The following is a 21,065-nucleotide window of genomic DNA, read 5'->3' on the forward strand; positions in this document are numbered from 1 at the left end:
TCTTTTTAAAGTTTGCTTGGTAGAAGTTTTATAAGAATCTCAGATCAAACTTTTAAAAACCTCTTGAGGCTAGGAAGCCAAACCAAGGCCAACTTTAGACTTTGCCTGCATTCCCTATGGGTTTATTCTATGTGTATTGTCAAATAGAACTTCCCAGTCAAAGCCTTGGTAATACAACCAATGTTTTCATATGTGTCCTGTTATAAAGAGGGTAGATTCTTACTGAACTTGTGCAAATAGCTTTATTACCATAAGCATATGAATATTCATGCATAGGTTCCCAATTCTGGGGCACTCAGATAGGGAGCAAAAGCAAATGTTTCAATTTTTGTTTACAAAAGTATACTTTACCAAATTGCTGTAAATTATAAATAGCTTCAAAGAGAAATTTCATAAATCTGGAGAATAAAACATTCAAAGAATCAGTGCATTTTCAAATAAAAAATTATGAAAACATTATCCTTTTGATGATTCAGTCCAATAAAATTGAGGTTTTTTTTCTTCTTTGTCTTGAATTTCATGAAGGTATCAGCCTGTTCATTAAAATTTTGAAAGTTCTCAGAGAGTCCAGTGGTATGATCTTGAAGTTATCAGAAACTTGTATTCAAGAGTTGTCATCAGAGTCTTTTCCATATATCTTCTGGAAGAAAAAACAATTTTGGACTGTAGCTGATTGTAAATACTTCAAAGAAGAATCAAAGCAGCTGTCCTGGAATGACAAAGATTTAAAATGACTATGGTAAAAAATCTAATGAGATTTTTATTAGGTTTATTATGGTAAAGACACAGCTCACATAGAAATCTAGTAATCTAGTTACTTCTGTGCATATGACACTATGACTGATAACATACTAGATTTCCAGAAATTTCATATAGTTTTTTTAGAATACTCATTTTAAAATTTATTTTTATTTTTGTTATTATATTTTATTTTTGCTTTTGAGACGGAACCTTGCTCTGTCGCCTAGCCTGGAGTGCAGTGGCACGATCTCAGCTCACTGCACGCTCCGACTCCCGGGTTCATGCCATTATCCTGCCTCAGCCTGAAGCGTAGCTGGGACTATAGGCGCCTGCCACCACGCCCGGCTAATTTTGTTTTTATATTTGTAGTAGAGATAGGGTTTCACCTTGTTAGCCGGGATAGTCTTGATCTCCTGACTTCATGATCTACCCGCCTTGGCCTCCCAAAGTGCTGGGATTACAGGTGTGAGCCACCTCGCCCAGCGTAGAATACTCATAGTATTAACATTCCCATAAATATTATTTAGAGAAGGTTTAGCATCACTTATCACTCATTTGAAAATGCTTTATATATATTTTAACATATCAAATAAGGTGGCTTTTCCATTTAGCTTCTGTTTCCCAACTGGATTACTGAGTTCTTGGTGTAGCCCATTAATACTTAGGGCCAAAAAGGTATAGTCTTATGTATGTTGGAAAAGGTCCTTAGGTAATTCCAGTACTTCTAGCTGAAAATCATTGATTTAGCTTTAAGTTCTACCTATTACAACAAGAATTCTCCATCCTCTTTACATGTTTGTAGTGTCAGGGAAGACTTAAAAATTACCAATGCCTGGGTCCCTCTCTAGACCTTTAAACTGGAACTCATGGGTGGGGGTTGAGTATCCACTTTTAAAATGTTTTCCAGTGATTCCAACGTGTGGTTTTATTTCCCATCATATTTCTCTGATTTCTTGTGGCCTTCACTTTTTTCTTTTTGGTATCATGATTATTTTCAGGTCTCATTTCCTGTCCTAGGCTTTATGTCCCCTGGGGTAGGGACCTTGCCTTCTTCATTTCTGTATCTTTTTGGAACACATGAATTGGTCATCAGGAAAAGCTGTCAACCACACATAGGTTGTGCTGTGAGTCTCGGGTTCACAGGTTAATCCTAATTTCTTTGTTCTCCACGAGGTCAGAGATTGCTTGTGATGAAGGGAGTGGTTAAGTCTGTAGTGCAGATGGTGGAGGGGAGTTCACCCTGTTTTTAGGCGTAGCATTGGAACTAAGAGTTTTATATCTATATGGGTGAAAGGGTAGGGTGGTGTAGGAAGACAGTTCTAATTAGGATGGAGGAATTATACTAGGAAATAGAGGTAAAGGAAGTGAGAAGGATTAGTAAATAGAAGAAATGTGAAGTTACCAAATAGGCTAGAGTAGACTCCTGGAGATTCTTGATTAAGTGAATTAACTAGATTTTAGAAAGATAATGAGGCAGTCATTTGCAAGGAATGTTTCAAAGTCTGGAGACAAGAAGTCAAGCAATACTTTGAGAAGTGTTTGAGCTTTGTGGGAATGGAGAGAATTACACTATTGAGAGATGTGAAAAATAATGAAGAGGGTTTCACAATGTGATACTGTGTTTCTCATTTGAATCTGAGAAACAAACGAGCAGAGGCTGGAGATAACTATGTCTAAAAGACAGCAGGGTACAGGGAGCAGGCAGTCGGCCCTGCACAAAAAAGGACAAGAGAAAGGCCATCATACCTACCAGTCTTCCTGAAATACAGAAATGACATCATGGCTGCTATATCGGATTAAGCCCAGGATAGATCTCCTATTCCCGAAGGAGCTGTCATGGAAAGAAAAGAGAAGATGGAATGGAGGTGATGTTATTTTACAGGGGGGAGCCTCAGGAACAAGGATGTAACATGAGGTACTCTATAATTGTTTCTTAAAGGAATACATCATTTCTGTTGGAAAGTTGATGGGAGATGATTATGTTCTTGCAGTTTTTTTCCCCCTCTCACCATGTTTCTAGGTTGGTGATCAGTCCTCTGCCAATTCTCTACTGCACTCAGATAGTTCAGAAAACTTTCAGATGTGAGGAAGGCTGATTGCTACTTTCTGTGTCATTAGAACTTTCTGCCTTTCCACCTTTTCATGGTTGCATCTTTTTCTCAGAGTCTCTGTTGTGGCAGCCATGAATGAGACCCTGCCAGGTCTCATTCATTGGAACTAAGAGTTTTATATCTATATGGATGAAAGGGACCTGATTGACAGAAGGCCCAGGTCAGTGCATTTCAAATTCACCACCTCCTTTGTACAGAAATCTTCCTTCCCACAGGCTCCCAGCAAGAGTGTGAAAGCAAGCCTAGTTCTCTGAGGCTCTCTTTAACTCTAATGAGTGGCTGGTTGGAGGACTCCCTATCAGCCTTGCAAAAAGTCTCTTAGAACTGCATTGTAACCTAAAATTTCTTTCTGTTTCTTTTTCAGAGTAGTCAGCTTTGCATAGCTGTCTGTGGGTTCTCCCACACTACCTTCATGCCTGCCCCACATTCCCTCACAAGTGCCTTCCCTGATAAATTATCTTGTATGTCTAATCCCATCCTGGATTCATGTCAGTTGGTAAAAACTAACATAGCAGGCTTGATTCTTTGCACTTAGCTTTTTTCCTTTCTTTCCCACAAGCAGTCAGTCACCATGTCCTAGTGTTTTATGTGTTACCTCTTTTTCTATATATATATGGAAACAGTTAGCTACTGTTGAGGGGCATGTCCTGTGTGCCAGGCCGTGTGCTAAATACTTTACTTGTACCTCATTTATTTCACACAATAATCCTGTTAGGTAGACATTATTTCCATTTTGCCAATGAAAAGACAGAAGCTTAGAGTAGTGTGAAAACTTTCCTGGTGTCATATGGCTAGTAATAGGTGGATCTGACATTTGATTCTAGGACTATTTGACCTCAAGGCTAATGATGATGGAAGTAATATAGCAGCTGACATTGGTTTGTCTGTGTGTGTCATCTTGTTTCACTGACTGCCTTAAACATTTAAAAGAATGGTATGAAGCAAGCTCTCTCATTGCAATTTTCAGGTGAGGAATCAGAGATTCAGAGAAGTTAAGAGTCTTGTGCAAGAAATTTATAACTGTAAACTCTTACATTAAAAAAGAAGAAAGATATCAGATCAACAACCTACATTAATACTTCAGGATATGAAAGAAAAACAAACTAAACCCAAGCACAGTGAATGAAGGAAACAATAAGGATTAGAGTGGACAAAAATAAAATGGAGAATGGAAAAAGAATAGAGGAAATTAATGAAACCAAAAGTTGATTCTTCAAAATGAAATCAACAAAACTGACGACCATTAACTAGACTGACTAAGAAAAAAAGAGAGAAGATTAAAATTACTAAAATCAGACATGAAAATGCAGTCTGACCATGGTGCATCATGCTTTAATCCTAGCACTTTGGGAGGTCACAATGGGAGGATTTCTTGAGGCCAGGTGTTTGGACCAGCATAGGTAACCTGGGGAGACCCTGTCTCAAAAAAAAAAAAAAAAAAAAAAAAAAAAAAAAAAAAAAAACCAACGAGCTGGGCATGGTGGCATGCATCTGTAGTCCTAGTATCTTGGGAGGCTTAAGAAGGAGGAGAATTGCTTGAGCCAGGAGGTTGAGGCTGCAGTGAGCCATAATCACACCACTGTATTTCAGCCTGAACTGGCCTACAGAGTGAGAGCCTCTGTTCCAAAAAACAAAAACAAAAAACAAAAAACAAAAGGAAAATGAAGCAATTACTACCAATTCTAATAAAATAATGATTATGAAAGTACTATAAGTAATTGTATGCTAATAAATTGGATAACCTCGATAAAATAGACAAATTCCTAGAAAAACACAAAAATATGAATAGAACTATAATCAGTAATGAGATTGAATCAATAAAAGCATTTGATGAAATTCAGTATTTTTTCATAATAAAAACATTCTAACTAAGAATAGAAGGAAACCACCACAACATAAAGACAATATGTGAAAAACCCAATGCTAACATCATATGCAACGGAGAAAGACTGAAAGGTTTCCCTGTATGAGCAGGAACAAGACAAGGATGCTGCTTTTGACACTTCTATTCAATGTAGTATTGAAAGGTCTAGTCAGAAAAATTAGACAAGTATTTAAAAAAAGATATTCAATTTGGAAGAAAGGAGTTAAATTATTTCTGTTCGCAGATAACTTGAACTTATATGTAGAAAATCCTAAAGGTGGAACAAACCTATTAGAATTAATAAATGAATTCAGTAATGTTGCACAATACAAAATCAACATTCAAACATAAGTCATATTTCAATACACTAACCATGAACAATCTGAAGGGAAATTAAGAAAAAAATTTAATTTCTATTAATATCAAAAAGAATAAAATATTTAGGAATAAGTTTAACCAAAGAGGTGAAATGATTATACCTGAAATCCACAAAATATTACTGAAAGAAATTAAAGATGACATCAGTAAATTGAAAGACATTTTATTTTCATGAATTAGAAGACTCAATATTTTATTTTCAGGAGGACAATGCTACCCAAAGTGAGCTGCAGATTCAATAGAATACCTATCAGAATCTCAGTGTCATTTTTGCAGTGAAAGAAAAATCTGTCCTAAAATTTATATTCAATCTCATGACTCTAAATAGACAAACAACTTTGAAGAGGAAGAATGAAGCTGGAGGACTCACACTTCCGAATTTCAGCATTTACTACAAAGCCCCAGTAACGAATACAGTGTGGTACTGGCATAGAGGAGGACATAGAAATTAATGAAATAGAACAGAGAGCCCAGAAAGAAATACTTGCATATATGGCCGAATGATTTTCATCGAGTGTGCCAAGATCATTCAATGGGGGAAAGGACAGTGTTCTGACGAAATGATATTGGGCAAGCTGTATATCCAAGGGCAAGAATGAGTGGAACCTTTACCTAACACCATATACAAAAATTAACCCACAATAGATCAAAGATCTAAATGTAAGAGCAAAAACTCTACAACTCTTAGAAGAAAACATAGGAGAAAATCTTCATGATATTGGATTTCACAATGATTTCTTGGTTGTAACAACAAAAGCATAGGCAACAAATAAAATGGATAAATTGGATTTCATAAAAATCAAAACCTTTTATATACCGAATAACATCAAGAGAGCAAAAAGGCAACCCATGAAATGAGAAAAATATTTGCAAATTATAAGTGTGATAAGAAATTAATTTCCAGAATACATGAAAACTACAAGTCAAAAACAACAAACATTCAATAACCCAATTAAAAAATGAAAAAAGGATTAAAATAGTTTTCTCCAACGAGGATATACAAATATATAATAAGTCCATGCAAAGTTCCTCAGCATCACGAATACTTAGAGATATGCAAATCAAAACCACTATGTGACACCACCTCACACATTTTAGGATGGCTTTGATAAACAACAATGACAGCAACACAAAGCAACAAGTGTTTTCAAATAGGTGGAAAAATTGGAGCTCTAGTGCATTGCTGGTGGGAATGGGAAATGTTATAGCCACTGTAAAAGATGGTGTGGCTGTTTCTCAAAAAATTAAACAATAAATTACCATTTGATCCAGCAATTCCACTTCTGGACATGCTCCGTATAGAATTGAAGGAAATTTGAACAAATATTTGCACATTGATGTTCAGAGAAGCATTACCCACAGTAGCCAAAAAATGGAAACAAAGGAAAAGTCCATTGAAAGATAAGTGGGTAAGCAAATGAGGTATGTCTATACATCGAAATATTCAACCATAAAAAGGAATAAAATTCCAATACATCGTTCCAAAAGGATGAACCTTCAAGATATTATGCTAACTGAAATAAGTCAGACACAAAAGGATAATAAATATATAATTCCATTTATAAAAGATAGAATAGCCAGTTACATAGAGACAGAAAGTAGAATGCTGGGTTCTAAGGGTTATGGGGAGAAGGAGTGAGAGTTACTGTTTATTGGGTACAGAGGTTTAATATGGTAAAAGGAAAAAGTTCTGGAAATGGATAGTGTGATGGTTACACAACACTAAATTGCATGCTTAGAAATAGTTAATGATAAGTCTTATATTAGATACATATGAAGTGTTCAGTAGTTTTACCCTCTCTATAAATATACACTTTTTGGCATGCCCCTTTCCTGCCATGCAGAGCCCCAGAGGTGAATCTCCCTATTTCTCCAAGTGTGCATCACTCACTGTCCTCTGTGCTGTGTCCCACGTGCTATGCCCACAACCTCGTACAGCCGGTGATTTCAAAGCCAGGACACAGCTCAAGAGTCTGCCCCAAGGCTCCCTCTGTTCTTATTTCCCTGCAGCCTAGGCTTCACTTCAACTGGCAGCTCGATTTAGCCGAATTCAGGACAGGCCACCAGGGCTCTTTCTCCATCATGCTGGTCCCACCCCAGGTGGAGTCAGGCAGGGCGTCACCAGAGGAGCCCGGAGCAAAGCAGGGAGCAGTCTGAGTTGCTCCTCCCTCATGCAAGGGTCTTCCTCCTCTCATTTGGAGGAAAAATGTGAGCTTGTTTCAAAGCCTCAGATGTTCCTTTTAGCTCAGGGAGTAGGTAAAAGAAAACAAAGATGTGGCAGAAAGGGATGTGTCGGTGACAGCGAGAAGCAACTTGATCTTGAGGACTCTCCTTCTTGTCCCTCTGTGAAGCCTCTTCCACCACGTAGGGCTCAGGGCTGACAAAGCCCCCTCCCAACCTTTCTCAGGCTGGACACAAGGTCAACCATGAGAAAACAGTAAAACAAGGAGAAGATAGTCTGTAGAGACAAATTGGGAGGGTTCAGGAGGAGAATTTAGGATTTGCTTCTGCCCATGGGACACAGGCTGGGAATAAAAATGTTTTCCTGACTCTTCTCTGAAAGCCAGATAGACTCCACCTAAAACCCTATTGCCAATGATGCAGGATCCACTTACCAGAGACGTTGATTTTCTTGAATGTGGAAATTTCCCTGCCAGTGGCTGAGTTACGAGCAGAGCAACCATAGAGCCCGCTATGCTCTGTAGTAATTTGGAGGATAGAGAGCTTATGTCCTGATTGCTGAAACTTCCCATCAATCGTCCAAGAATACTCTGCCGGTGGGTTAGAGTCCGCAAAGCAGTACAAGTAGAGGTTTTTTCCTGAATGGAAATAGGTGAATGGAGGGAAAATGCTGGGGAAGTCTGGACCATCTGGAGTAAAGAGAATAAAGCCACTGGTGATGTCATCCGAGGGAAGGGGATGCTCCTGGTCTCTTAAAGGGATACAGTGTCCCTCTGAGCCAAGACACACCCTCAAGTCCCAGCCATACCCCCTCTCTGTTCACTGAGATGAGGCCTAAGGTTCTCAGGCTTAGACCCATCACAGGCTGTAGACCCCAAGTCTCCCATGACAGGAGCATCCCCTCCCCTTATATTCTTGGTTAAGGCTGTGCCTACCCAAGTTTTCCCAGGGCAGGGAGTCATGGCCAGCTCAGGTGTCCAGAAATAAAAGTGTCTGTACTTGGACCTGAGAGAGACTGAGATGCCTGGCCTCTGGTCGTTTGTATTTAAGCTCGTGACCTGGCCACAGAGGAACCGAAGGTACTCACAGAGAACATCCAGGGTGACAGGGTCACTGAAGATGCTACCAAATCGGTCCCGTATTTCACATTCATAGGGTCCTGTGTCATTTCTTGTGACATTGGCTAGAATGAGGATCCTGTTTTCACCGGGTTGCTTTAGCCTGGAACTGACCGGGAGGCTCTGACCGTTTACCCACCAAACGTAGGTGTAGTTCTGAGTCTTAGGTTCACAGGTTAAGGCTACAACATTCTTATTCTCCATGGGGTTGAAGTTGTTGCTGGTGATGTAGGGCTTGGGCAGCTCCGCTGTGTGGATAACAGAGAGAAGATTGTCCTGTGTGGCACCTTTGATTCCTCCACAGACATCCTTCAATCAGAGTTGGCATCTCCCACCTCTCAGCCCTCCTGAGTCCTTGAAAGTCAACAGCTGGCGCGTGTGTCAGGAGACAGATGCATGATGACCTAAGGGCTCAAAGACTGTGAGGCCACCTGCTCTGTCTTAGGGAAGCACAGACTTTCTCAAGTGTGAATTGAGCAGTAGTGTTGGGTCATGGACAGACATATCAGGGGGAGTCACAGCCCCTGGTACCCCTCCCAGTCCCTCTCTAATCAACTGACTCGCTGGCTCACCTTGGGTTCCTTACCTGGAATGTGTAACTGCTGGATCTCTTCCAAATTCCATCCTACTTTGCCCCGCTAGATGTGATTTCTCTGCAGCTTCCATTTCCAAGGACATTCTAGAGATGAGTAATAATGGGACTTCCCATTGTCCCGAAACCCTGAAGATACTGAGCAGCCTGGCCTGGGACTGGATGTTTCAGCAGAAATAAGACAGGGGAGACCAGAGTCAAGCCTGGAGGTCAGTTCAGTCATCAGGCAGTGGAGGCACAAGGTGGGGCAGTTTTCTACAGGTGTTTCATGATGACTTACTTGAGCCAGTGACCTCCAAAGATGGAGCAGAGTGCAAGGAATGATCTAGAAAGAGTGAAGGGGACAGGCAAGAGCTGGTGGCTTTGGAACAGAACCATATTCCCTGTTCTGGGTTCTTTAAGTTTCCTCTCCTTCTGCAGAGGGCAGGTGAGGACTATGTGGATCTTTCCAGAAATACATGTGGATATTTGCAAATGCAGAACTGACTGGTGGAAAGGGTGGCAATGAACTGCTGGAAATCTGGTCCTCATGGACCATGTGTGTTTGATGGTTATGAGACAAATTTGGGGAGAAGTTTTGCAAATATTTTCTTCCATTGGACACTCTACTCTCTGATTCCATGAGTTTGACTACTCTAGGGACTTCATGGAAGTGGATTCCAGAGGGAATCTGAGAAGAGACTGCTGGTTTTCAGAAACTGGGAGTGGGGAGAATTAGAAGTTGTTCATGTGTATGCAGTTTCAGTTATGCAAGACGGGGAGGTTCTAGAGATCTGCTGTACAGTTTGATGCCTACAGTTCACACAGATTGAGTATTTCTTATGCATAAGACTTAGGACAAAAAGTGATTTTTTTGATTCTGAAATATTTATCATATACTTACTAGTTGAGCATCCCAAATCTGAAGGATTCAAAATCTAAAATGCTCCAGTGAGCATTTCTTTTCAGCATCAGATTAGTACGCAAAAGTGGTAGGTGATAAGCCAAATATATTCTTGCCCTTTTTTTTTTCTCACACCACATTTCTAGCTTGGTGATTAGTTTTTGGTCAATTCCATACTGGCCATGCTGCACTAGTATATTTTTGAAGGCTTTGGGATGTGAGAAAGGTTGATTGCTATTTTCTACGTCATCAAATCTTTCCACCTTTTCATGGTTGCATCTTTTTCTCAGTGTCTCTGTCATGGCAGTCATTAATAAGAGCCTGTCAGGTGAGATTTAGGACAGATTTTTGCAATTCTGCAAAAACTGTTACTGGGATTCTGGTAGGGGTTGCATTGAATGTGCAGATCACTTTGGGTAGTATTGTCTTCCTAACAATATTGATTCTTCCAATCCGTGAAAATGAAATGTATTTCCATATATTGATGTCATCTTTCTTTCAGTAATGTTTTGGAGTTTTCAGGGTATAACCCTTTGACTTTTGGGTTAAACTTATTCCAAAATATTTTATTCCTTTTGATGTTAATGTAAATTGAAATTCTTTTCTTAATTTCCTTTCACATTGTTCATTGTTAGTATGTAGTCTAAAGAATGATCTAGAAAGAGGAAAGCGACAGGCAAGAGCTGGTGGTTTTGGAGCAGAAACATATTCCCTGTCCTGGGTTTTTGATTTTCCCTCTCCCTTTGCAGAGGGAAGATGGCTCTTTTCTGACAGCCAGAATAACCAGATAGACTTCACTGGAAAACATATTGCCAGTGCTCCAGGGATCCACTTACCAGGGACTATGATCCTCTTGATTATGAGATTTGTTCCACCAGTGACTGAGTTATGGATGAAACAGACATAGACCCCTGTATATGTTTTAGTGATTTGGGGGATAAAGAACACTTGTGCTGATTGCTGGAACTTCCCATCAATTAGCCAAGAATGCTCTGCCAGAGAGTCTGTGAGACAGGAGAGCTTGAAAAGTTCCCCTGTATGGTAATAGGTGTATGAATAAGAAAAGGTGGGGGCATCCAGGCCATCTGGAGCAAAGAGAATAAAGGCACAGCTGATGTTGTCAGAGGGAAGGGAAAATCCTGGTCTATGGAAGGGCCACAGTGACCCTATGAGCTAAGTCACAACACTGAGGTCCCAGTCAAATCCCTGCTGTGTTCACTGATCTGGAGCCTGAGACATTCCCCTGTTTCTCCCATCATAAGCTGTGGATCCTGAGTCTCCCATGACAGGAGCAGCCTCTTCTCTCCCATTGTTGATCAAACCTAAGCCTACTCTTAGTAGTCATGGCCAGCTTTGATGTCCAGGGGTAAAGGTCTCTGTACTTGGACCTGAGAGGGACTGAGAGGCCTGGCCTCTGGCCATGTGTATTTGGGATGGCAGCCTGACACACAGAGGAACAGAAAATACTCACGGAGGAGATTCAGGGTGACTGGGTCACTGCGGCTGGAACTCACTGGGTTCTTCATTTCACATTCATAGGGTCCTGCAGTATCGTTTGTAACACCAGATATAATGAGGGTCCTGTTGTTTTTGGACAGCTTCAACTTGTGACTGATAGGGAGGCTCTGACCACTTATCCACCACAGGTATCTTACATCCCGAGTATGAGGATCACAGGATAAGATGACAGTCTCCACGGCCTCCCTGGGGCTTAAGTTGCTGCTGGAGATGTAGGGCTTGGGAGTCTCCACTATGCAGATAACAGAGAGAAGATTGCCCTGTGTGGCACCTTTGATTCGTCCAAAGACATTTTTCAATCAGAGATGGCATTTCCCACCTCTCAGCGCACCCCACTCCTTAAAAGCCCATGGCAGGTGTGTGTGTGTGTTACAAGACAGATGCATGGCAATCTGAGGGCTCAGAGATTGTGAGGCTACCTGCTTTATGTGTGAGAAGCACAGACTTTCTCAAATGTGTATTGAGCAGCAGCATTGGGTCATGGCAAGACACAGGACCAGCAGTCACAGCCCCTGGTGACTCTGAGTCCCTCCCTCTCCAACTGCCTGCCTGACCCACCCTGTGGTCCTCACCTGGAGCATGTGGTGCTGGAATCGTCTTAGTTTCAGTCTTACTTTGCCCCCCAAGGTATGTTTTCTCTGCAGCTTCCCTTTCCAAGGACATCCTAGATATAGATGATGGAACTTCCCATTGTCCTTAAGCCCTTTGAGTACTGTGAAGCCTGGCCTGGGACTGCATACTTCAGTAGAAATAACACTGGGGAGACCAGAGTCAAGCTTGGATGTCAGTTCAGTCATCAGGCAGTGGAGCCACAAGGTGGGGCAGTTTTCCCAGCTGTCTCATAGTGGCTGACTTTAGCCAGTGACCTCTAAAGATAGAGCAGAGTCCAAGGAATGACCTACAAAGAGTGAAGGGGACAGGCAAGAGCTGATAACTTTGGACCAAGGCTATGTTCCCTGTTCTGGGTCCATGATGTTCCCTTCCCCCTGTAGAGGGCAGGTGAGGACCATGTGGATCTTTCTAGAAATACATGTGGATGTTTGCAAATGCAGAACTGACTGATGGGAAGGGCGAGCATGAACTGATGATGGAAGTCTGGCCCTCATGGACCCTATGTGTTTGGGAATTAGACCAATATTTGGGAAGAAGTCTTGCAGATACTTTCTCTCATTAGACATTCTACTCCCTGATTATATGAGTTTGACTACTCTATGTACCAAATAGCAGTGGATTCCAGAGTGAGTAAGAGAGTAGAATAGTAGTTTCCAGGAGCTAGGGTCGGGGGAATAGGGCATTGCTCTGTGGGTGTGCAGTTTCAGTTATGCAGGATGAGGAGGTTCTAGAGATCTCCTGTACAGCTTCATGCCTATAGTTCATGCAGATAAAGTGTTCCTTATGCAGAAAGCTTAAAACCAAGTGTTTTGGATTTCTAACTTTCTTTTTATTTTGGAATATTTGCAGTAGATGTAATGGTTTAGCATCCCACATCTGAAAAATTTAAAATCCAAAATGCTCCAGTGAGCATTTCTTTTTAGCACCACATCAGTCATCAGAAGTGTTGGATTTTGGAGCATTTCAGATTTTGGATTTCTGCATGCTCAATTTGTGATACTGTAATTTTCCCATAAAATGTCAGGAGTTTAGACCTCATGTTATGTTTTGACTCTAGTAACAAAACATTAAAAAGTTTGGAGGAAACATTAAAATGTTGTCGTAAGTGGAAATTTTTACTGATGGTCCAAACATCTAAGATCAATTGCTGGTAGTAGTATTTCTCTTGACACCCAGTTCAGGTTTAGGTGTGGGGTGAATTCCAGCAGGATCACATTATGCTCAAAAAAGATGCCAAACGTGATTTGAAATTAGCAAGTCCTTAAGTAGAGAGAGTCCCGTTAAAAGGACAGAACTGGCCAGTGTGTCTATTACATAAAGGGAGGAATGATGCCGAATTAAAAGAAGTGATGAGTGTTATGTTAGTAAATATAAAAAGAGCTCCCTGTTTCTAATTTCTGTGCAGTTTGGAAAAATGGGGAGGAGCCCAAAACAGATATGTGAAATTCTTTCTTCATTTTCTCCCAATCTCAGGAAATACAACTAGAGTTTCAGTTTGTGTGAATTAGGAAGAGTCTAAGTGAGATGCCAACGGTTCATGTGTCGCCCACACGAAGAATCCCAACTTGTGAAAATGGCATCATCATGAGGAAACAATCGTATGTGGCACAGGCAGTAAAATCATCAGATAGCACACACCTGGCCAACTTCAACAGGTCCCCGAAACCACCAGTATTCCCATTGTGTGTATGTTACAGCCTTGGTAGTTGTCCCGCAACTACAAAATTTAAAAATTGCTATTGTCAATAAAGAATGTTAAATATGAAGTTGAATTTGTTGTTCAACTTTTTTTTCCCACACTCTTTTTGAACTTTCCTGTTTCATTTTTGGAAGTTTCTATTGACACATCCTCAAGCTAAAAGATTCTTTCCTCAGCTGTGTGCAATCCACCAGTAATCATCTAAAGCATTCTACATTTCTCTAACAGCCCCTTTTTTCTTTTTTTATCTGAGACGGAGTCTCGTTCTGTTGCCCAGGCTGGAGTGCAGTGGCACGATCGTGGCTCAAGCAAGCTCTGCCTCCTGGGTTCGCTCCATTCTCCTTCCTCAGTCTCCCGAGTAGCTGGGACTACAGGTGCCCGTCACCACGCCTGGCTAATTTGTTTGTATTTTTAGTAGAGACGGGGTTTCACCATGTTAGCCAGGATGGTCTCAATCTCCTGACCTTGTGATCCACCCACCTCGGCCTTCCAAAGTGCTGGGATTACAGGCGTGAGCCACTGTGACTGGCCATCTCTGAGGGATTTTAATGAGTTGTTGACTTTTGAGTTTGTTCAGCTTTTTACTTACTGTTAGAATCGAGTGACAAATTTCAAGTTTGTTATATGCCTGACGGGAAACCAGAAGTCTCTAGGAAGTGACTGGAGAATGTGAGCTCCACAGTAGGTTGAGGATGGAGTCACGAGTGAAATGGGTGAAATCAGTCCATGGGCTTTGGAGACTGCACACCTGTCCAGCCTCTGACACCCTGGTGAGTCAGTGCAAAGATTACAACAGTGATAGCAAACTAGCATGGCTGACTCCATCTGGCATGTAGTCTCAGGCTGGCTGTCCTCACTCATTCCTGGACATAGGCCAGGCTAACCATGGGTGGAATGTAGTTTATGGTTTAACTTTGAAGCAAGAATGATAATCATTCCTCCATAACACTAATACCCTTCTTTTGCCCAGGGATTGCCTTTGTAAAACTGGTGAAAGACCATGAGAGTAAGATTACAGGAGGAAACTGAATTCTGCTAAAATGTAGGCATAGATTCTATAATCCCTTACTCCTCAAATGTCATTTGGCCAGAGTTTACAAAACTTGTAACTAATTGCTCCTATAGATAACATCACTATTGTAGAACCTGAGATTGGTCTTTTGAGATGTTTCTCATTCTTTGCATTCTGGCAACAGGCTGACCTCATTCATACCCATTACTAATGGTTCAGCCAGTCACGTGGTCCCCACCTAGAGGTGAATTCAAGCACAAACAGATCATTTCCCTCCACCCCCATGATTCCATCCCCAAACAATCAGCAGTACCCATTTTTTAGTCCTGTGCCCCTGAAACTATCCTTGAACATCTCTAACCCCTGATCCACTAGGGAGGCTGATTTGAGTAATAATAGAACAGTCAGCCTAGTTAGAGGGAGTGTCTGGGGAAGGCCTAGGGGTGGAGGAAGAAGCTGTGCAGGGCAGGGCTTGCCAGTTAGAATGAAGTGGGAGGAAGATGAGGGACACAGAGAAGCAGAGAGAGGCAGAGACAGCCTGGCAGTGAGCAATGGGGGCTACAGTGACTTCAGAGGCCCCAGGGACCAGGTGACCCCAGTTCAAAAGTCCAGGACCAGGGAGCCCTGAAAACCCTCCCGTGCCCAAAGAGCTTCAGAGTTACATGAGATGGGGTGTCTTTAGGGGCAAGAGGTAGTGGGAGGATGAAATATGGGTGACAGCCTCTGAAGGACAAGAAACAGGTGTGGCTAGACCTCCTAGGATGCTGCGTCTGAGGTCCACTCTGTAAAGCAGTTATGGACCATTCATTTCTTCATTCAATTCCTTCATTTGTTATGCGAGAGCTCCTGAGTGTGTGTCTCTCACTGGGCCTGTGCTGGTGCGGGGTGTGAGTGGGGAAAGAAAACAAGATTCTCTCCTTTATCCTGTCATGCCAGTGACATGGACACTTTGGGAAACAGGATTTCAGGTTCAGTGATAAGGCTGAAGATCTGAGGGGGAGGCCTGGACATTTTTTGCACTGACTCTGACAGTTGAGACAGGTGATTTAATTCTGGAGAACAGACTAATCAGCTGACCATTTGCTCTCACTCCTCTGAGGTTTGGATGCCTAAGAAGAGACGATTTGAGACAATAATTGACTATGGGGTCCTTGGAACCCAATAAGCCCTCACTTCTGGTGGAGGAGAGGATGGACCTGTGGCTGCAGACAGACCTCATGTGACCCTGATCTGCCTTTTGTGTTTGTGTGACTCTTGTTCAGTGACTGTGCCTTCCTGTGCCTCAGTTTTCTCTCAGTCAAATAAGCTAAATGGCAAATGGACTGTGGCTTTTCATGCTATCTGTGAATAAATTGTAAATTCTTCACAGTCACCTGACCTAATGCTTGGCACAGTGGAGGTGTTCACACAAACAGCATTTATTATTATTCACTTCCATGAGGGAGCACCTTTAGGTCAGATCCCTGTGGACAAGCTGCTGCCAGGTACATTTTCTCTCTTCTGTTTCTGCTTCCAGGGACATTAGAGTTTCTCTGGAGTGTCCTAAGCCTTGCAAGACAGTTGGCTGATGGCCTACAAAGCTTGTCTTTCTGTCCTCTCCACTCTGAGTGTCAGGTGAAGAAAGCTCTGTCCTTGCCTAGATGAGCCTCTGAGAGCTGAGCCCTGGCAGTGAGCAGCTCCAGGAGACACAGTCCTCAGACAGCTGGTGAATCCTTGGTCCCAGTAAGCCCTGCCACAACCGAGCCCTGGCACAGGCTCCTCAGCTTTATCTGGAGTAAGGATTAAGGGACAGGGGTCTGGGGTTGAAGCTTCTAGAGCTGAGCTTCTTTGAGAGTATCTTTGCCCCTTAGGCAAAGCCCTACTGAGTTCTCCAGGGTGTTTCTCAGGGTAAGGTTTATGAAGAGGGCATGAGGTGCTTGGCTGAGACTGATCTCCTCGTGCTGAGCACCCCCCATCAGACTGTCCTTCTTGTGCGACAAGTGTCTGCAGGGTCTGGAGGCAGGAAAGGAATTCTGATCTGTTGAAGTTTGTCTCCTCTGTGTGTGTCCTGCACTAAATACCAAAACCCCAATATGGGACATAATGCAGAGAGGGACAAAGGCACAGTCCAGGCCTGACAATCCTGTGTGTGCAAAGTAGAAGTGACCCCGCCCCCCAACACCCAGGGATCATGTGGAATCACTCACGATATAAGGTGAAATGTGCAGTTTCTCCTTCAGTCCTATCACCTCGCTTTGTGATTTGTATGGTATAGGATCCTGTGTCCTTCTGGGTGACATTCTGGATCAGTAGGGATGCATTGGAATATACTGTTTCTCGTCCACTGTATGCAGGCCCAGCTATAACTGTTTCAGTATCTTTTACATATGATGTAACGTAAAGGTGGAGGTCCGTTTTTTGCCCTTTGTACCAGATGTAGCCAGTAAGATTCTGGGGCAAATTGTGGACAAGTAGAAGAACATCTTTCCCCTCGGAAACTTTGGTTGGCTGGGCTTCAATTGTGACTTGAGCAGTGGTGGGCGGGTTCCAGAAGATTAAAAGTGATGCTAGGAGGTGGAGAGAGCATCAGTCAATATTGAGACCTATGTATGGGGGTGAAAACATTGGGCCCTGGGTCCTGAGAAGATCTCTTCAATCATCAGCCTTGAAGATACACACACACACATACAAACACACACACACACCCCAGTAGGACAGTAGGACACACACATACACGCCTTTTGTGTGTGTGTGTGTTTGTGTGTGTGTGTGTGTCCTACTGTCCTACTGGGTGAAGGTCAGCAGCATGATCCCCGTTCCTTCAACCCTTCTGACCTTGGCAGTTTTCTGTTTGGAATCCTCTTCCCCAGGGGTCTTCACGGCTCCCTGCACACCACCCTCAGTTCCTGCTCACATCAGGGCATCCTTAGACTTCTTTCCTGACACCTCCTTCAGAGACCCTGGGTCTTCCCTTTCTGACATTTCCCTGCTCTACTCCCTCTGGAGCTCTTGTCAACACTTGACCTCACATTCTAGATCTCTTTGCATATTTGTCTTCCTTCCCATGACAGAGTGAGCTCCATGAGGACAGGGACTTTTGTGATCTTGGTTGTACCCCAGTGTCTGAGATAGGCTGCAGACTTCTGTAGATGTGAAGGTTCCCAGGGCCCTCCATGCCTGGGTTGTTTCTTTTATTCTTTCCCCAATTGTTGAGGTTTTTTGCTGAGGACAGTGTTTCATGCCCCACTTATATTTTCATTTGAAGTGTCATCTGATAATAGTTATTATTGTCATTTTTCAAAATGTGGTGTCCAGTGATGATTAACCAGGAAAACAGAACACTTGAGATTTTCCTACCTCTTACCAATTCCGGTTCAATGTGATTTTCCTGTTTTGACCCATGTCCCTCTCTGGTGTATTTTCCCCTATCCAGGCTCCAAAACAGCCTTCTTTTCTGTTTTTTTGTTTTTCTCTCTTCTTTTTTTTTTTTTTTTGAGATGGAATCTTGTACTGTCACCCAGGCTGGCATGAAGTATCGAGATCTTGGCTCACTGCAACCTCTGCCTCCCAGGTTCATGCAAATCTCTTGCCTAAGCCTTCCGAGTAGCTAGGATTACAGGAGTACACCACCACAGCTTGTTAATTTTTTGTATTTTTCATAGAGACAGGGCTTCACTGTGTTGACCAGACTGGTCTTGAACTCCTGACGTCATGATCCGCCCACCTCAGCCTCCCAAAGTGCTGGCTTCTTTTATTTCTTAGAACCCCATCGTCTCCAGGAAACCCCATCCAATCATTCTGCTTCCTCCTCCTGTCCTCTCCCAGGAAGTTCTCTCCTCACCTGTGAGCAGGAGCTCCTTCCAGGTGATGTGCAGTGTGCAGCGAGGGGCTGAGAGGGGCCCCATGGCTTGTGCCGCCTGCGTGTTCTCTCTGGAGATGAGCCTGAGATCCAGAAACTTTCTGAGCACGGCTGTCAGCTGTGCTGTCCTTCCTCCTTCTGTGCTGAGCCTCTTCCTGGGGCAGGAGCACTTCTCAGGCTCATGGGCGGGGTCTGTGCCCAGGACACTTCTCTTTCCCTTCCCCTCTCAGTCCTGCCTCCTTGTCCCTCCTTCTCTTTTACCTTTTGTCTGTGTGTCAGGTCCCTGGGAATTGTGGAGGCATCTGTCTGTTTCAGCAGTCTGTCACCAAACCTCAACACACACTATGTGCAGAAACACACACACACACACACACAAAAGAGACACACAGTCACACACATACCCTGTAGGTTGGGCAAGCACAGTCCTGGGCCTCAGCCTCCTGCTGTCCCCATGGGTCTGGCTTGGGGTGCACATTCACGCCCTTTGCCTTCTTTCCTCCCCATCTGGCTCTCCCCTTCAGTGCAGGAGGCTGGAGCTGCACCAGGTCCCTGTCACAGGGACACCCCATTGTGCTGTGGGTGAGTTGTGTGTTGGCTGATGACAGGAACCCTTCCTTTCTCTAATTGTGTCTAGCTTGGCTGCAGCTTCCAAGGATGAACATTCAGGACCTGGGTGTCCCAGAGGAAAGTGTCCTTCCTGGAGGCGTGCAGGGTGAATCTCTCATGTCTCTTGGGAGGAGAGGCCTGTGCTGGTTGCTCAGTGGGGGCTGTGAGTTCCATGGTCAAAGGACAGTTTTAGTCACTCTATTGCTCCCTGGAGACTGGTGGCTGAGCTGGGGCTCAGGGTTTCTCATTTCTTCCTGACCATTTTTGGTGTCGTCTCGTCTCTGCCCATCTGAGTGTCCTGTAATTACCACACCTTCCACATGGTGGTGCAGGAGGAAGTGGGGAGTTACCCAGGAACCCCGTGGAACATGGCTCATTGAGACGCAGGAAGGGGAGCCTGGGACAGAACAGGGGTTCAGAGCTGGAGAGATTCATCCCAACTTACTCCGTGGTCATGATGGGCTCAGCCCTCCATGTGCTGACATACCCAGGGGTCTGTCCTGAGGGTTTTGACATAGCCAAGCTGCTCTCTGTAAAGAAGCAACAGGCAGTCGCCAGAGATCCTGTTTGGAGGGACATTGCTCACCCCTGAGAGGGTGGCTGGGTGTGAGTTGTGTACTGGGAGCAAAGAACAATAATACCTCCTTCTCCCAGCAGGGACACAGGAGAGGTCTGTCTTCCCAAGGGACAGCCGGGGGTAGGAGGCCACATCCTGGATGGTGCCTGTGCGTGACCATCACACGCGCTCTGCGCCCCACGGGGTGCAGCGGGTAGACAGGTCACAGGGTGCCTGACTGATTCCCAGGGAGGCTGTGGGTCCTCAGGCAGCCGCTGTTCTGTATCAGCGCTAGGGTTGGCCTGGGATGCCCCAGAGAACAGGACAGGTGGAGCACGGGCGGGTGTTTAGGGAGCAGTGACAGAAAGAGTTGATGAGGATGGAGGGAGGTCACAAGGGGAAAGAGCCCAGTGTGGCGTCCTGTGCACCAGCGCTGCAATGGGAGATGTCTTTTTAGCTGATCCCAGGGAAGGAACAGGTGTGTGGGGCAGGAGCTGCCTGCAGAGGGAGTGGTGTTAGGTTGGCGGCCACCAGGTCAGGGAGGAGCTGACAAAGTCCGTGTTGGGAGCATGGAGGGCCCTGAGGACTTGGGCCTAGGTGACCCTGGTGAGGGTGGACCCTTCTCCGCTTTGGGTTCTGCTGAGGGAGGTCGGCATCCCCTGGGAAGGCCCCAGGCTGGAAGGGACTCTGCCGCCCTCTGGTGGACTGGAAGGGAAGTGTGGGTGGCCGAAGTCCCAGGCCAGGCTGCGTGTTTTATTCCACAAGGATCTGCACATTTCACATGAGGTCACCCATATGTTATTTTACAGCTCCATCACATTCCAGCTCCGTGAGTCCCAGTATCTGTGACTCTACGTTCACTGTTTTCCCGCTTTCACAATGGGATGTCCCAAAGGCAGATTTTCGTCACCTTCTGTGAGTTTGTGTTTCTAGGCGGCCCCGTGTATGCCCTGGGGGCAGTGATGTCTGGGGCTGAGCACTGCACATGGGCTTTGGAGCAGAAGAGGGAGCAGCAGGGCAGGAGGATCAATGGAAGGGGTGCAGGGACTTACAGTTTCATGTTGTGGTTGTATCACTGTAGCCTCACATGCCATCCATAGCCTGACATCGAGGCTGCCCTATGGGACCTGTGCTGGTTGAGCCCCTGCTGGAGCTCTTGTTTTGGGACCTCTGGTTCTGCTGGGCACAGGAGCTTTTGAAGGGGTGGCCTGCCCCTCCACACCTGTGGGCGTTTCTCGTTAGGTGGAACGAGAGACTTGAGAAAAGAAATGAGACACAGAGATGAAGTATAGCGAAAGAAAAAGTGGGCCCAGGGGACTGGCACTCAGCATACAGAGGACCCACGGTGGCACTGGT

The 21,065-nt window shown here is 44.2% G+C and overlaps 1 protein-coding gene across 2 annotated transcripts; it reads right to left on the bottom strand.

Annotated features, from left to right (window-relative positions):
• Positions 1 to 223: 223 nt before the first annotated feature.
• LOC144337519 (pregnancy-specific beta-1-glycoprotein 7-like) lies at positions 224 to 18,678 on the bottom strand. Of its 2 annotated transcripts, none has more exons than XM_077983056.1 (7): positions 18,530 to 18,678; positions 16,896 to 17,255; positions 11,340 to 11,618; positions 8,363 to 8,641; positions 7,710 to 7,964; positions 2,488 to 2,572; positions 224 to 709 (listed from the first exon to the last, which is right to left on the bottom strand). In XM_077983056.1, exons 1-6 carry the CDS (start codon positions 18,591 to 18,593, stop codon positions 2,538 to 2,540), a joined length of 1,272 nt encoding a protein of 423 aa, XP_077839182.1. In that variant the 5' UTR covers positions 18,594 to 18,678; the 3' UTR covers positions 224 to 709; positions 2,488 to 2,537. The 2 variants fall into 2 exon arrangements, with proteins under 2 accessions (XP_077839182.1, XP_077839183.1); XM_077983057.1 differs by lacking the exons at positions 224 to 709; positions 2,488 to 2,572 and adding exons at positions 3,755 to 4,272; positions 6,376 to 6,377.
• Positions 18,679 to 21,065: the final 2,387 nt, after the last annotated feature.

Source organism: Macaca mulatta, chromosome 19 (assembly GCF_049350105.2).
Source record: "Macaca mulatta isolate MMU2019108-1 chromosome 19, T2T-MMU8v2.0, whole genome shotgun sequence".
Taxonomy (NCBI): domain Eukaryota; kingdom Metazoa; phylum Chordata; class Mammalia; order Primates; family Cercopithecidae; genus Macaca; species Macaca mulatta.

Bases quoted from the DNA above. Each gene is read 5' to 3' on its own strand.
- LOC144337519 (XM_077983057.1), bottom strand. From the start codon at position 18,593: ATGGGGCCCCTCTCAGCCCCTCGCTGCACACTGCACATCACCTGGAAG. The intron at 8,642-11,339 runs GTGAGTATTTTC...TTATCCACACAG, and splicing joins AGTCACCCTGAATCTCCTCC to CGGAGCTGCCCAAGCCCTAC. The intron at 7,965-8,362 runs GTGAGTACCTTC...TCTTTACTCCAG, and splicing joins TGTCACCCTGGATGTTCTCT to ATGGTCCAGACTTCCCCAGC.